This window comes from Electrona antarctica, assembly GCF_951216825.1.
Source record: "Electrona antarctica genome assembly, chromosome: 18".
In the NCBI taxonomy this organism is placed as follows: Eukaryota; Metazoa; Chordata; class Actinopteri; order Myctophiformes; family Myctophidae; genus Electrona; species Electrona antarctica.
The window spans coordinates 21,742,717-21,758,497 of NC_136799.1; the positions used below are offsets into that span (position 1 = coordinate 21,742,717).

General features: G+C 43.0%; 1 protein-coding gene across 1 annotated transcript in view; it reads right to left on the reverse strand.

The window, feature by feature from the left end:
- Positions 1 to 15,781, reverse strand: part of syne1b (spectrin repeat containing, nuclear envelope 1b) — a gene marked incomplete at its 5' end in the record, with an annotated part of 113,565 nt that overhangs the window by 46,638 nt on the left and 51,146 nt on the right. The window contains 21 exon segments of the mRNA XM_079528331.1: positions 172 to 440; positions 719 to 937; positions 1,234 to 1,378; positions 1,577 to 1,914; positions 2,300 to 4,454; positions 4,674 to 4,939; positions 5,222 to 5,394; positions 6,001 to 6,130; positions 6,878 to 7,018; positions 8,455 to 8,631; positions 8,977 to 9,144; positions 9,292 to 9,444; positions 9,806 to 10,132; positions 10,603 to 10,773; positions 11,556 to 11,711; positions 12,018 to 12,335; positions 12,600 to 12,764; positions 12,988 to 13,131; positions 13,400 to 13,553; positions 14,606 to 14,778; positions 14,897 to 15,061. Coding sequence (XP_079384457.1) covers positions 172 to 440; positions 719 to 937; positions 1,234 to 1,378; positions 1,577 to 1,914; positions 2,300 to 4,454; positions 4,674 to 4,939; positions 5,222 to 5,394; positions 6,001 to 6,130; positions 6,878 to 7,018; positions 8,455 to 8,631; positions 8,977 to 9,144; positions 9,292 to 9,444; positions 9,806 to 10,132; positions 10,603 to 10,773; positions 11,556 to 11,711; positions 12,018 to 12,335; positions 12,600 to 12,764; positions 12,988 to 13,131; positions 13,400 to 13,553; positions 14,606 to 14,778; positions 14,897 to 15,061 — 6,107 coding nt within the window.

Here is a 15,781-nt window from a genome sequence, read left to right on the forward strand (position 1 = left end):
GCACAAACCAATTAGAAATACAGCAATATTGCCCAGCTATGCTAGAGGCATTGTAAATATTAGATTTTATTATAGACATATTATATCCATTTCCTTGAATTGTATAAGCTGAGCCAATCAGGGGTCAAAACAAACATCAAGTTCTGATTAACTTGATTCATTTGTCATTACCTATCCAGTTGGTCTTGTACAACTCGGATCTCTTTCAGACTGGGCAGCTCATCATGCTCATTGGTTGGTGAAGGCACTTCCACGTCGTGCAGCAGGCTGAGGGCATACTGCCGTAGCAGCGTGAGGGAGGAGAGCTCTCGCTCGATGTCCTGGCTGAGCAGGTCGTGTTGGTCCAGCAGAGACTGCAGGGTGGCTTTGGAGGCCTTCTCCACAGCAGTGTCAGGGACACGACTCTGTAGCTCATCAGACACGTCTCCCAGCTTCACCATCTTGGCAATAAAAAATAATGAACCACATGAATCATAGCATCACTGTTTGTGTGGGTGAACATTTGGTGAAAATAGAAGATCTACAATATGTAGAGAGCTTGCAGATCTGCTATTTTCAGTATAGTATTCTAGTAGACTTTTGTCCATAATGTGTCTAACGCTAAACAATACAATGCGTTTTGAACTAGCAACTGCCAGGCTTAGAGCCTGGTGTCGGTTACCGGTGCACCAATTTCTACTTCTTTAGTGTAATTCATGTGTTCTGTGTAGTACAGTACCTTCTCTCTGAAGGTCCTCCATTCCTGTGCTGTGTCTTCTAGGACCCTCTCCTGTCCCCGTGCCACACTGCGCAGACGCGTCCAGCGCTGCCACACAGTGGTCATGGAGCGGCTGATAGTGGCCTTGCTGGCATCACTCCCTACCAGCTCCAGCTGGGCGGCCTGCTCCTCTAAACCACTCAGCTTCTCCTGGAAGCCATTCACCAGTGACACAAGAGACTGTGGAGCGCAAAGAAGAAGAAAAAGAGAACACGTTAAAACGTGAAAGATGTATTAGAGGCATGTCTTTACATGCTTATTGGGTTTTTGAAACTAAACAAATGTAAATTAAATGACTTTTCTAGTGCTATTGCAATCAATGTTTTGCCCATTCATCCTAAATAACTGAGATTTCTGCATTTTTGTCCATTTCTTTATAAAAATGTAAAACCTTAAGTTGCCACCATGTGATGATGACTACATAATGTAGTCCATAATAATTGTATTATTAAAATGAACGCATTGGCCTCCCATACTCTATGGCTGCACAGCCTCTCCTCTGCCTCCTGGCTTGTGGCTGCCTTTGCAGTGGCGAACTCGGTCAGCTTCTTTTCTGCCTCATTCATCAGTTCAATGACAGTCTGCCTGGCCTCCTGGTACGACTTCCACTGGGCCACACAGCTGGAGACAATACAGCATTATGTTAGTGAACTGCCTGTCTGTCTGAATTTGAATTTAAAACTAAAAACAAACAAACAAAAAAGGTTCACATATGACTGTTTTACAGGCAAACAGGCCTTTTCTATATTAAAAGGCTTAGCCGATAACATAACTATTGCATAGATTAGCCAATAGTCATCTCTCTTATTCTCCCTCTACCTGTGCAGGACATCCTGGTGACACTGGAGCTGGTCTCGGACCTCCACACCTCTCTGTTGTGCCGACTCTACACTGAGTCTGAGCTGCTCTTTAGCCATGGGTTTGACCAGTTTCTCCAGCTGTGGCGGCACGGCCTGCAGCTCCTCCAAGTGGATGAGGAACTCCTGCTCAGTGCCCATGATGTCCTCCTGCTGCCGGACGCACTCCTCATAGTTCTCCACGTCTACGCCCAGGCTGGCCTGCTGCAGGAAGGACACGGCGTCCTCCAGCCACTCGCAGGCTGACTGCATCCTGTAGTGGTACGTCTGGCACAGAACAAGAGCCTGCTCCAATGTGATCTGGACAATGAGATATAAATAATATGAAAGGGATTTATACATCAAATGAAAGCTATTAATGAATACGAGATGAACATTAGAAATCAAATATCATACCATCAAAGTGTTTTATGGTGCCACACATTGTGGGCTTTTAGATCGGATATTTTTGTTATTTGTCGTATGACTATAACGCTTATGTGGTTACATGTCAAGTCCAACAAATATAAAATAATGTCTCCTAGTAATATTGCTGAGGAGAAATATTTACGGACAGTTTCACTGTACGTTCACATGGAAGCCCACATACAGACTACAACACACAGCAGACAATACAACGCACACTAAATGCAAAACATTCAAAAGAGCACAGCATAACAGTATGATCAATATGAGGACATCTCACCTGTTTGGAAGTCAGAGCTTTTTGAACATCTGCCTGCAACTTGGCCATCTCTTCCAGACTCGTATCCACATGGGCCGGGACATGCTCGTTGGCACTGATGTATTTCTGCTTCTCCCTGCTGCTCAGGGCAGCCACGATCCTCAGCATGGACTGCACCTCCTCTTGCATGATTTGCTGCTTCCGGATCTCCTCCTGAACCTTTTCCACCCGCACGTCCACAATCACAGCACAGCTGAGATCGTCCCTGACTTGCTGCAGCCAGTCCAGCGTTCTCTTCATCTCCGTCTCAAAGTCTTTACTCTGGACAAACCTGTTCTCGCACTCTTCAATCAGCTCTCCCACAGCAGATTGCAGGGACCGAAGTTCCTCCTGCCACAACAACACCTGATCCTTGGATGCGTTGTGAGCCGTCTGGTCCACAGCTAGGGTGTCCATCTGCTCCATCAGCCTGGACAGGTGAGAGTCGGCACTCTGAAGACTGCCTGCCAGCGTGTGGTAGTTCTTCAGCCTTTCCTCAGCCGATTGGGTTTCTGCACTGACTTTAACTAGCTGCTCTTTAGTGGCCTTCAGCTCTGACTGGACTTGCATGCCCATGGCCTTCTGGTCCTCAAATGACTCCAAGGTGTCCTCCAGGTGCTCGACTTTCTGCTCTACCAGCCTCTTGAGGCCGTTGTAGAGGGCGACAAGTTGTGTCATCTCCTCTGGGCGCCAGGGTTGACCGGTGCTACGGAAACCCTCTTTCTTCTGGTTCAGTTCACTCACAGCCAGACCCAGCCTGCTGAGATCTGCCTGAATTCTTTTGTAATCATTCTGCATACTGAGAACCTCTTCTGTCTGCAGGCCGACAGGCTGAGATCCTAGATCATTGAATTGTTCCTCCAGCTCTTTCAGTGCTTTATGAGTGACATCTATGAAAGAAGCATACTCCTTCCTTGCTAGAATAGCCTGTTGGATTTTCTCCTGTTTTTCTTTGGCCAGTGCTAATATGCTGTTGTATTGCTGGGGGAGAGTATTGAGTTTTTCATCCAAGTAGCAGTGGTCCACTTCATTCAGAGTCGGCAGGATCTCCTGGCCAGCTCTCTGGACAATGAGGAGGAGGTTCTCATATTCAATCGCCTGCTCTATGATCAGTTGATACTTCAGCAGCTGCACTTCCAATTCTGCATCGCCATTCATGAGGTTGATTTCAGGGAATGTGATAATATCGGCTTGTTTCAACCACTGGCATGTTTTTTCCAGGTCTGTCTTGAAGTACTTTCGGGACACAAGCACCTTTTCTAGCTCCTGCAGCCTTTGGCCGCACCTGTGCAGTGTTTTCTCAAAGATCGTCTGCAATTCCTGCAATTTTGTTAGTATTTCATTCTTTTCATCCTCACTGGCATCCCTCATTAGGTCCCTCCCTTGAGACCACAGGGAGTTCAACTCGCTCTGATAGGCCTTTAGACTACTCTGGATATTCCTACATGTCCGCACCTGTTTAGCCAAGTCATCTGGTAACAGAGCAATGTACTCCTCTGCCTGAGCCTTCTTCTCGTTCTGCTGGACCCAGTTGATGGACTGACCAACGGCCATCAGGAACTGTGTCCTCTCCGTGAACGCCTTGCTGAGGTGCTTTCTGCGCTGCGATACCTTCACACTCAGAGTCTCCACCTCCAGCTGGGTGTCTGCGATCAGGAGCTGCAGACGCTGCCTTTCATTGAGGCCGAGGTGAGCCAGCACCCTGTCGGCGTCATTCATAGCCTGGGCTAAAAGGAGCTGCTTGGCCTCCAGTTCACTGCAGATGCTCAGGTGGTCGAACAGGAAGCTCTGAGCCAGTTCCGGTGGAGGGCTCATCTTCATGGCCTCAGACAGCGCCGGCTGCTGCTCCTCTGCCCAGTCGCGAGCCTCTTTCAGACGAGCCTCCACCAGGGCCATATCCTCCAGGGTCATCACCGAATCTTGGATCTTCCTTTCGATCAGGCTTTGCAGCTGGGACCAGCGCTGCTCAAAGTGGCTTATTTGTTCCTTGACAAGCTCTTTGTCATCCAAGTTCAAATGCTGGATGACTTTCTGTCGCTGGTCCTTTAAATCCTCAAGAGTTCCTCTTTGGTCTTGAAGAACTACTGCAAGTTTCCTTAGTGCCTCCAGGTGCTCAGATGAACTTTCAGCATCCGTTCTATGGCACAAGAAAGAAAAGACAGTCATATAATTGTGAATTCAATGGGAGTTGTATAGTATTTTTGACCGATGAACATAGAATTATGGGAAAACTTGACATTATGGATTAGAACTCAAGAGAAGCCTTTTGAATACCATGACAAATCACACTATTTTGTTGTATACACTGTATTACTGTATGACTAAACATCTATCAACTTGAACGTTAGAGCCCCACCTTGCCAGGTTGTCCCACTCTTTGGAGACCTGTTCGAACAGAGCCTCCATGGCGGTGATACAGTCGTGATACTCCTTGGCCCTCAGCAAGTCCTCCTCTCGCTGAGCCAGCAGTTTGTTGACTTGGTGACAGAGCTCCAGCCAAGAGTTGCTCAGACGGCCTATCTCTGCATGCTCCGGTGAGTCCTGGCCACCTGTCAGTCTGCTTACACTTTCTGTCATTTTGGTGAGGACACTCTGTTTTGACTGCAGCTGTTGGCTGAATTCCTGTGGCGGTAAACAGATTGGATTGGATTGAATTCAATGATGGTAAGTACTATAGCCAGTGTGCTGGCATGCAGGCACTACCCCACCAAAATAAATGTGTTTATTTTATCTAGAGTAAATCAGAGCCATTAACACTTATTGTGAATGTAAACATAATTACTACTGAAGGTGATACTAAATCAAAATGTACTGTACCAGCAGGAGCTTTATAGCCATATATATATATATATATATATATATATATATATATATTATATAAATATATAATTATTACTACTGTACCTTGGCTTGTGACAGCATGTTGTGAGCTATCTTGGTCTCCAGCTCGGCAGGCCTCCTGGAGAAGCTGAGAAGCTGCTGCTCCATATCCTGGAACAAACTGGAGAGCTCCTGCTTCTGTTCTTTGATCTCTCTCCAGCCTTCAGACAGTTCCTGGGCAGTAGACATCCTTTCCTCTATCTGGGGAGCAGATAGACCTTTTAACCATCTTCTACAGTCTCCAGGCTCATTCTTACCATCACAAGATGCCCTTGTCTTGCACATAATACGGGGTGCATACTTAGTTTAGACTATAGTCATTGGTTAGACATGGGTTAAGGTTAGGTTTAGGTGTGCTGCCCCGTGGGAGGTTAGGTTTAGGGTGAGCACCCCATAATACAAGGAAATGTAGGCCCTCCAGCACTCACAATGTATTTCATGTATTTCATATTATTCAAAATAAGCTCTTCATAAAGAAATACACAAATTAATTACTGGTCTTTGCTCTACAGCTGCCACCATTGTGTAGAGCATGTATACTTGTTAAGAGTAAAAGTATGAGCTACAGGCAACAGCAGCCAGCGAAAGGCAAGACAGTCAGGGGGAGAGAGAGGAAGCGATTGCCGAATAAGGTGTGAAGACGAGGATTTAACATGTGCGCACACTCACACACACACACACACACACACACACACACACACACACACACACACACACACACACACACACACACACACACACACACACACAGACACACACACACACACAGTGAATGATGAACAGGGAGTAAATGCATACGGTACTGACCGTGATTTTGACTCTCTGGACCTCACCAGCTGTGACTCTCACAGCCTCATCAGTCAGGTCACAAACGGAACACACCAGGTCCAGGTAGGTACTGGCCTGCTCCTGGAGGGCCCTATAATGTTTCACCTGTACATGGAAAAAGTAACGGATCAATTATTGGTAAAGCCACAGATTAAGTTTACATGTCTCTATGAAAATCTTAAGGTTCTATACCCAAATTAGCCCTATACGTCCTCTCTGGGGGGGGGGGGGGGGGGGGGGGTACTACCTGTGAGTGGGGAGTGTTGGCTGATGAATGAATATCAACATCCTAATACATCCTAATATGTCAAATTATGACAGGCAATTCCTGCTGTCAAAATATGACCCCCCCAGTCAAAAAACACTTTGTTTGAAATAGACACTCATGCTTTCCAAGGTGTGATTTGGGGTCCTAAGGATGAATGCAAAAAGAATATCAACATCTTAAAACCAAAATGTTGAATGGTGGGTTTGAGCTCACATGCCCTTTTGTAAATCAAAAGGGGGGGTAACTACCTGTCAGTGGGGAGTGTTGGCTGGGAGGAGTAAAGAGAATACACTTTGTACTGTCCATACTGTATGTTAATTTGACAAAAGAAAATTGTGTATAACTAGTTGTGATTCAGAATAATCCTTTCCACTTTTCTTTAAGACCCAAAACAAACAAAGACAAACTTGTTCATATACTGTACAATGCAAAAAAGTCTTCATCTTTATTTAAAACTTTATGAAATGTTTAAAACAATGTTCAGAATTGGTTGGAAACTACTGTCTTAACAGATGGAGTCATACCATTCCAATGCTCCCAGACAGTATAAAAAGGGGCGCGCTGGCATTCATCTGGTCATTTACCTGCTTGAGTGCTTCCTGGAGCCCTGACGGCGGCTGGTCGTTCAACTCATCGTACACCGTGGAGAGCCATGTCTGGCACTGCTGGAGTGTGTCCTGGTGGCTCACGTGTTTCTGCAGTTCACGATCCAGGCTCTGGTACACCTGGGGAATCAGTTACATGTTGGATGAATATCCTGTCATGAAATGATGAATCACGGTGCAAGATTTTCAGTGCACTGGATTTTAATAATATATCATTAAACAAGTATCAGATGTGCTGCTTTTAACATCGTGTTTTGCATCTTTAAGAACTTATAAACCTATATACTGTACTTTGTTGATCGAATTCAGTCAGGGGTCTATGCCCTCTTTTATTTTCCCCTATACACTAAATCGATTTCCGTAAACTAGCAGATCTACAAGCTCACAATGTGGTCTGACGCATTGTAAGCTTGTAGATCTGCTTTGTAGATCTGATCTTGTAGATCTGCTTATAGATCTGAACTTATTATATATTTATTTTCACCAATAGTGTCAAACTAATATTTCTGTAATGTTTTCACTGTACTGGATGGCGGCCATCTTGAATTTCGGGGCCAAAACGAGGTCTTATGATTTGGATTCCTCATGCTTGACTTGTATGGAAAAGTGTCTTCATACATGATTCTAGGTCATCTAGATCAAAAGTTCATTTTTGGCTGTGGCGCCGGACACCATTTTGAATTTGGCCCTCTAGCAAAAAATGCTGGGATTTTTGCGAGGGACCTGGGGGCTAAATCTTTTATAAAGGGTCCATAGAGGTCAGAGGATGGTCACAGAACCTTAGTCTGTGACCCAACTATTGAGGACAATTATGTAAAGTAGAGGTGGAATGTGTCCCCTTTTCACAAACCATGTCTGTGTTTGTTGCGTCGCATCTCACGTTTTTCACTCTGTTACTGTATTCTCAGTATTCTGTATACCCCCCTGTGTGCATGCATGTAAACCATGCACATACAAGGTTAGATTTTAGCAGAGAATGTTACTGAATTAAGTCAAATTATTGTTATGAACAATGAACATGCATAGTATCAAGTATATTGGAAGTATTTTAATTGCATGTACAATCTATACAATGTACCTAACAAATAAAGTAAAGGTGTACTGTACAGAAATATTTACACAAGTTATGTAGAATAGAATAATATGATGAGATACAGGTCAAGCCCTCATACAACATAATACAGACAGTTAAAACAAATTATTTACTGTATTTATTCAAGACATTATGGTAAATTTGCTTTACTCCCCCAGTAAATACATCTGATCAAAACGGATTAAACTGATGATGAAGTTCTGCCAATCAGCAAGATATATAATGTATGCGTACATTGCGTAGAGTAATTTGATTTAAAGTAGGACAGATGTACAAGACTGCAAAGACAAATTAATGTGGGGTGGGAGGCGGGCATCACATTTCTTCGCAATGTCAGCGCTTCCACTGCAGAGTGTATGATGGAAGCATTTGTACATTGTGTGAGTCTACAGTCTCACACGACTGTCTCGAGAGACAACACTGTGTGTGATCTACATCTCTAAAGTGTTGTTGTATGACTCACACGCTGTGCAGTGCTGCAGATGGCAGAGTAGCTGTCTCTGGTTCCCTGTTGGTGAGCCTGGACCTGCTGCGTAATCTTGGCTTGCACTTGGCCTGTGCAACTTGCTACGAGATCCTCTCCTTTCTGGTTTAGACTGGTCAGACGTTCTTCAAAACTGGATATCTCCTCCATTATGGCCTGAGGGAAAAAAGGTTTAATTATTCTTCTGAGAAATAATGGAACTAAAGAAAAAATAAACGGCTATTAAAAACAGGTTTGTTGAACTCCTACTGCCTAACCTTTTCAATTCAACTAAAGCTAATTTTGAAATAATCTTTCACTGGAATTTTTCATTATAATCTTTCCACATAAACTTTTTGATAACCTCTCTAAACACTATTACATACTATTTTATTCACAACTGTCTCCCCCTGACACTCAGGCACAAATTACATAGGCACCAGAAATGTATTAAAATTAATGTTACATAGTATGACTTTAAAGAAGTAATTGGCCTTCTAATTGACATGTGGGATTGGTCACCTTATGTCGAGCCAGTTGCTGAGTGGCTATCTCCATACTGCTGGTCTGCATGGAGTCAGAGGTAACCAGTCTACTGGACATCTGCAGGAGCCACTTCTCCACCTCCTGAATCTCACTGTTATAATCCTCGTGTTCTTTCACCCACTCCACAAGGCTCTGGACCTGGGTCTGCAGGATAACAGAGATGATCCACCTCAGACATTATTGTACTACAGCAACCCACTCATCACGACAGGTAAGGAGGGCATTTTGCCAACGGACCAGGTAAGCAGAGCTCTGTTGTGTCTGACCATCAGAGTTCCGCTGAATTCATACCTTAGCTGCTATGCAAAGGTCCTGGTAGTCCATCTGCAGTTTGCTCATGTTGTCACTGATGGTGGGGTCCCGCACTATGTTGAGCAGGGCCTCCCCTTTCTCGATGACAGATTTCACCGCTGACTCGTGAGACTGTGCTGTCTGCTGGATGGTCTACATTATGTACAAAAATCATTTCACTTAGGGTGGCGGTATTACGATTTAGGTGTAAATATTGTCAAACAGTGAACATTATATTATTTTTGTTATATTTTATAGACCAATCATGTTTTATTATATAGTTCTGTACTCTAATTATTGTACTGTATTGTATACATTAGCTCTGTACCATAACACTGTATTCTATTTCTATCTTATCATTATCACAACATAATATTGGATTGTGTAACCCAAAATCCTATTGTGTTATCCCATAATGTGTCTTATATTGATATATACTGTACCGCCAATCGGTGAAAATTGTAAACATAACACAAGGAAAAATAAATATTCAGATTACAGTCCAATAAACTACCTTGTACTTGGCAAGCTGAGCCTTCTTCTGGTAGAGTTCAGCTTTGGGCTCTACGGTAGATGCTAAAAGGTTTTTGGTCTCTGCGACCCACTGTGCCTGGGTCTTATATTTGTCCAGGAAGTCTTTACACAGTGAGATGCACTTCTCTAGGGAGCTGTGCTCCGTGCGCAGAGAACCTGTCAAGAATTCCAGCTGGGCGAGGCGGGCGTCCACCTCTTCTTTGAGCTGCTCTGCCTCAGGCTCCTCTAGGAAAGTCATGGCCCGCTTTGTCTTCTCCCTCATGGTTTTCAGGAAGGTGTGGCCTTGCTCCAAATCAGCTTGCAGAGCCTCAAATGCATAAAAAGTGCTATTAATGAGGGCCAATAAATCAGTAACAGCCAACTAAGGGTCATGTATTTGTAGATCGGCTATCCCACATCCCAGTGCGACCCCAGTGTGTAATCAAGTGTAACCAAGTATAAGACCAAGTAAACCAAGTAAAGTCATTACAGCAATGTTACACAAACTCAAATGTTACTACTCCACATTATAATACTGACTGAATCCACCTCTATGGTGCATAACAGTGTAATGTAATGAATTAGTAATAATATGTAATATATAAGCAATATTCTATATTTTTGTGTCATGGTGAATTATATTTTATATAGAATACAATATGAGGCAATGGCTTCCTATTGTATCCTAACATGTCATAATCATATGATATTTTATCCTATCATGTCATACTGAATAATGTATGCTTTTACAATAATGATGCAATATTTATCCACATTTTACCCAGGTTTTTTCAATACCTCCAGTTTTTTCATCTTTCTGTCCATGGCCATGCGGTCTACTATATCAATGCTGATTGCCACCGTGCTAAAGTTGTTCTGTGCAGTGCTTAGCCAGTCTGAGAAAGTGCTGAAAATATTCTGGGCATCTTCAATACATGACAATTCTTCCTGCAGCTGTTTGTTGGTCTCCTGATGAGAAGAAGAAAACATATATTGAAACTAGAAAGGGGCGCTCCACAGAGCACATATCTCTGGTAGGCTGGGTGGCCTAACGAGGGCTGTGTAAGTCGTCGGTTGCAGTCGTCAGGATCCAAGGAAGATGCAGGGGGAAATAGCCTATCTATTGAAGTTAGGCTATTTACTATATCTATCATGATAATAATTTCATAAATGAACAGTTTTGTGTATTTCAATTACAATTTACAATTTACAATTTACAATTTAGGCATTTAGCAGACGCTCTTAATCCAGAGCGACTTACAATAAGCAAGAACAAAAAGCATGGGAATACATCACATATGTAAAAAGCATTTATCGCGAAACATGCGTAAGCTAAGAACGTGACTAGAACATATCTATATAATGACACTATACATATAAACTATAACTAGAACATATCTATATAATGACACTATACATATAAACTACACATATATGCTATACTATGCTGTACATATATACTATGAAGTGCTATGACTACTATACACTATATACTATGAAGTGCTATGACTACATACAATGCACTTATTGTGCTGTCTACATGACATGCTATAAGTCTGTTTCAAATGCTATATAAGTCTAAGTCAATGCATGAGTATGTATACACACAAGTGTATCATATAAGGTATATTGACAAAATGCATATGCATGAACATATTTGTCTGTCAAAGGGATAAAACAAAATAAACTTTAGAGCTTACAATATGATACATGTTAACTGTGTGTCTGTATTGTGTATCCATGGTTGTTACCATTAAATGTAAAAGTAGAGCATGGTAGCGTGCGGTGATCTGGGTGGCTCTGGAGCAGATCCGGCTGCTGATATGGGTCTCATCCAGAACCTGCTGAGCCAAAATGCTCAGACCTTCCATCTCCTCCTGATACACCAGAACCTCCTCCTGCCAGCTCTAAAAATGAAAATAATCTAATTAGAATGAAGTGCTAGGCCGCCCCTTGAATAAACGTCTGGGTTTCCGAGGCTACCCCTTGAATAATAGCTTAACCACTCTATATCTAATAATCAACGGAGCATCATCAGTCAACTTTCTAACACACACAGGATCTGACAAGAGCTCAGTGTATTTCAGATATGTCAGAGTATTTTATACATTGTATCTAGACAATAATGTTGTATCTTCAACAGAAGGTTGTGTTGAATCGGTTGACAATGTCAAGTGAAACTCGACGAAATGGTCACGAGAACCACTGCTGACCTTGATCAGCTCCAGCTGGGCCTCTTTAGTGGCAGCGTTGGACCCCCGGTGGCTACGCAGCTGCCCCTTGGTCTCCATGCCCTTGAGCCAGCTGTCTAGTCGCTGGAACTTCTGCTCTATCTGTCGGAGCTTTGCCAGAGCACTGTTGAGCTGCGCCCGGGTGTCGCTGAGCCGGGCCTGGTACAGCTTCCAGTCCTGATGCACGGTCTCCAGGGCCCGGTCCTCGATCTGGGGCACCCCCCAGGGAATGACCAGCTCTCGGCTGACCTGCAGGGTGTTGAGCAGTGCCTGGCCCTCCGTACAGTGAAGTTGGAGTTCCTGAGAGAAAGGGGTTATCAGTATTGTCAGGTTTCTAACAGTAAGCCTTTGTATTACCCATTTAACCATGAATTGATATTTGTGGTACACATTAATTTCTCTTCTGTGTATTATTGGAACTTCAGTGCTGCTGTGTGCTGCATAATGCTATAATAAACTTACAAAATGCTCTGCATAAACTGTTCATTTATCTGTATATATAACCCATTTGGTTATATTTGTACACTCAATACATTCATCTACAAAGAAGAGCGCTTGTTGGACCTGTAGCTTCTGGAGTGTCTCCTCCAGTGTGTCAACATCTCCCTCCAGCTGGGTGTAGCAACTCAGCTTCTCCTGGTCTTCCTCCAGCCAGTCCTCAAATGCATGTAGACCACGCTGGTACTCCTGATGGGCCTTCACCAACTCTTCTGCCTTCCCTACGGCTCTCTGGAGAGTAAAAGTACATGTATTCATAGGACAAACATAACACACACATACTGTAATGATTGAAGTTAACAAGTTTTGACATTGTGTTGCGGTCTGGTATGGTGATGAAACTATCTGTAAAAATCAAATCGAAAATAGCAGCCCTACAAGCTCATGATAGATGGGCTATTCTATTTTATTTTATTTATGGGGGGGGGGGGGGGGCTATGATGTAGCTTATCACCATGGCATTGTCTTTGGCGGTATTATATCGCTCCTGCAGGTCTTGAAGCTCCAGCTGCGTGACATAGTGCTCTGCCATACTGTCACTCTTGGTAGTGATGGTGTCCAACAGTGTGCTGTGGCTGAGCACTTCTTCATACAACAGCTGAAAAATACCACAGAAGAACAACATCTTCCATTACTTAGTTTCTTGTTTCTGTCAGAGCTGGGCTAAATTGTATTTACTATAATTCAATAATAATATAATTCAAACTGTGTAAACCTCTGTCAACCATTGTATTGCACTAATGCACTAAACTCGAGTCACATGGTACTCCAAACTGATTAAATCAAATGTTGATTAATTCCCCATAATATTTGGCCACGTTTAACCTCTGCTTGCTGCAAATGACCATGTGAGATGATGGCAGTACCTTGGCTTTGCCCAGATTGGCGGTTTTATCTCTCATTTCGGAGCACTGTTTGTCAGTAGGATCCAGGCTGTCTTCTACTCGCTCCACCCATGCCACAAACTGACGCACATCCTCTTGGTAGCTGGTCCATTGAGAGAGAGAACCCTCCAGCTGGCTGTGAACACACAGAATACAGTAACACAGTTACTCACTGTTCTGACTGACCCCCTGAGATTGGAGGCTCTGGTGTAACGTTGATTTGTATTCACTATTGGCATAAACTCCCTCCTCAATCAAACTCTACACATTCAGACTTCCTGGTCTGTGATATGATGTTTGCCTCTAATAATAATAATGATGGGGAGGGTGTATTACTGGAGAGGAGGAGAACAAGGACATTGTCTTTGATTCTCTTATTGTATCAACAAACATGTTAACTGTCCATTTGAATACAGAAATACCCAAATAATTAAAACAACTCCACTCTGCTACTTAGAACAGAATCATTTTCATATGGTGGGTGGACTGGATGAGATGGTGTGTAATTAACTGTTATGGTCACATGGGAAGTGCTGAATGATTAGCGACTGCCACACAACAAGTAAACGTTCTCCAGCTGGGGTGGCTGTGGTATGTGGAAGTTGAATTTGGTTACTTTTCTACATGCCTCATTTCTTATGATCGCTGTCGGGCAGAAACCTTGTATGTTCATGTTTCAACTTTATGCTTTTTCATAAATTAACGCTCTACTTTGTTGTACAAGAGTGACACAAAAGTAGAAAAGGTAGCAGATCTACAAGCTCACGTGTCGTATAGGAAATTTGGTAAGTGTGTGTGTTTTATAAATATTGAACCAATGAAAAGTATTAACAAGAGCTTGTAATTAAATAATAACTACAGTGGATCCACTGGAACACAGCTTATTTTGTTCCATTTCCTGAAAAGTAACAATTTTGGACATTCAAGGTTTTCACCTGAATGATAATGGTAATTTATACAGTGTAGTCCCTTGGTGTAAAACCCAATGTTTCAGATGATATATCTCCACTTTTACAACTGAAGACATTTTCAGTTGGGGAAATGAAACATGTATTAAAATGTTTGTGGTTTAGTGAGTGTTCTTTATATAGAACAATAAATAATGAAAATGAGGCCAGTTCTGTAAAGATGGGTTCCAGGTGGACAGACAACTCCATCAGTAAGTCTCAATAGTGGAAGAAGAATGACCTTTTGCATTGTATAGAAGCGGAGAGGAGGGCGTCCCAGGAATCCCTTAGATCCTGGATGTGTTTACAGACCACAGGCACTCCTTCAGCTGAGGTGTTTCTCTGGACCGACTCTCCTCTGGTTGTCAACATCTTCAGCTGAATCTCCTTCTCCTGGCGAGCAGTCAGTAAGGCCTGGTGCATGGAAACACACACTTAATATACAGTACATATATACACAAATGCACACACACTAAAGTTAGCAAGTTTCATTTTTGGAAAAGTAACAGCAATCCACTAGACTAGCCTATACCTCCAGTTTGATCATCCTGCTGTCTAGAACGTTCTTATCCGCAGTAGGAGAGCAGTAGGTCTGCAGCATGTGGCTGGTGTCAGCCACCCAGTTCTGCAGCTCCTTTAGCCCCTGAGAGAACAGCTGGTGCTCAGTGACGATGCGGTCGATTCTTGAAGCCTTCTCCTACAGAGCCACAAAGCAGGCAAAAACCAGGATGTTACCATCTGATGAAGCATTGAATGGTGTAATTTGATGAACAATTCAACCTGATATTGACAAACAAAAGTCCTTGAGTACAATATTTACAGTAAATATCTAGTACAGTCAGTTAAATTACTACTTACTAGGATACAATATTTAGAGACAGAGGGCCCTATTATGCATGTCTTAAGTACCAGGTCTTATTACTTAACTTAAGACCTGGAGGCGTGATCAATGCCATTTGGCTATTCTGAGTGGCCAAACAGCATTGACCACGCCTCCAGGTCTTAAGTTAAGTCATAAGACCTGGTACTTAAGACACGCATAATAGGGCCCAGAGTCTCAATGTAGATTCTGTAGTAGTCCTAACAATCTTATTAACGGTACTGTTGCACAAAGATGCTTACGCACACCAAGTCCGGCCTAATAAAATAAAATATTGGCACTTTGGCTATTAGCGTGTGTGGCTACTGGCCACTTTCTTGTTTTTTCAAGATTCCCTCATTAACAGTACTGTTAACAGAAAGACAGAGCTCGTCTCCAACCCCAATGTATGCATGAGTCACTACAACTGTAACACTGGTATGTGCAGTACTGTAATAATACCATCTAAAACATGGCTTTTCTGAATAAGAGTCAATGATAAATGTGTGCCATTGCATACGTTTGGTGCTGCTTAAGTGCTACTTGGTGAATTACATA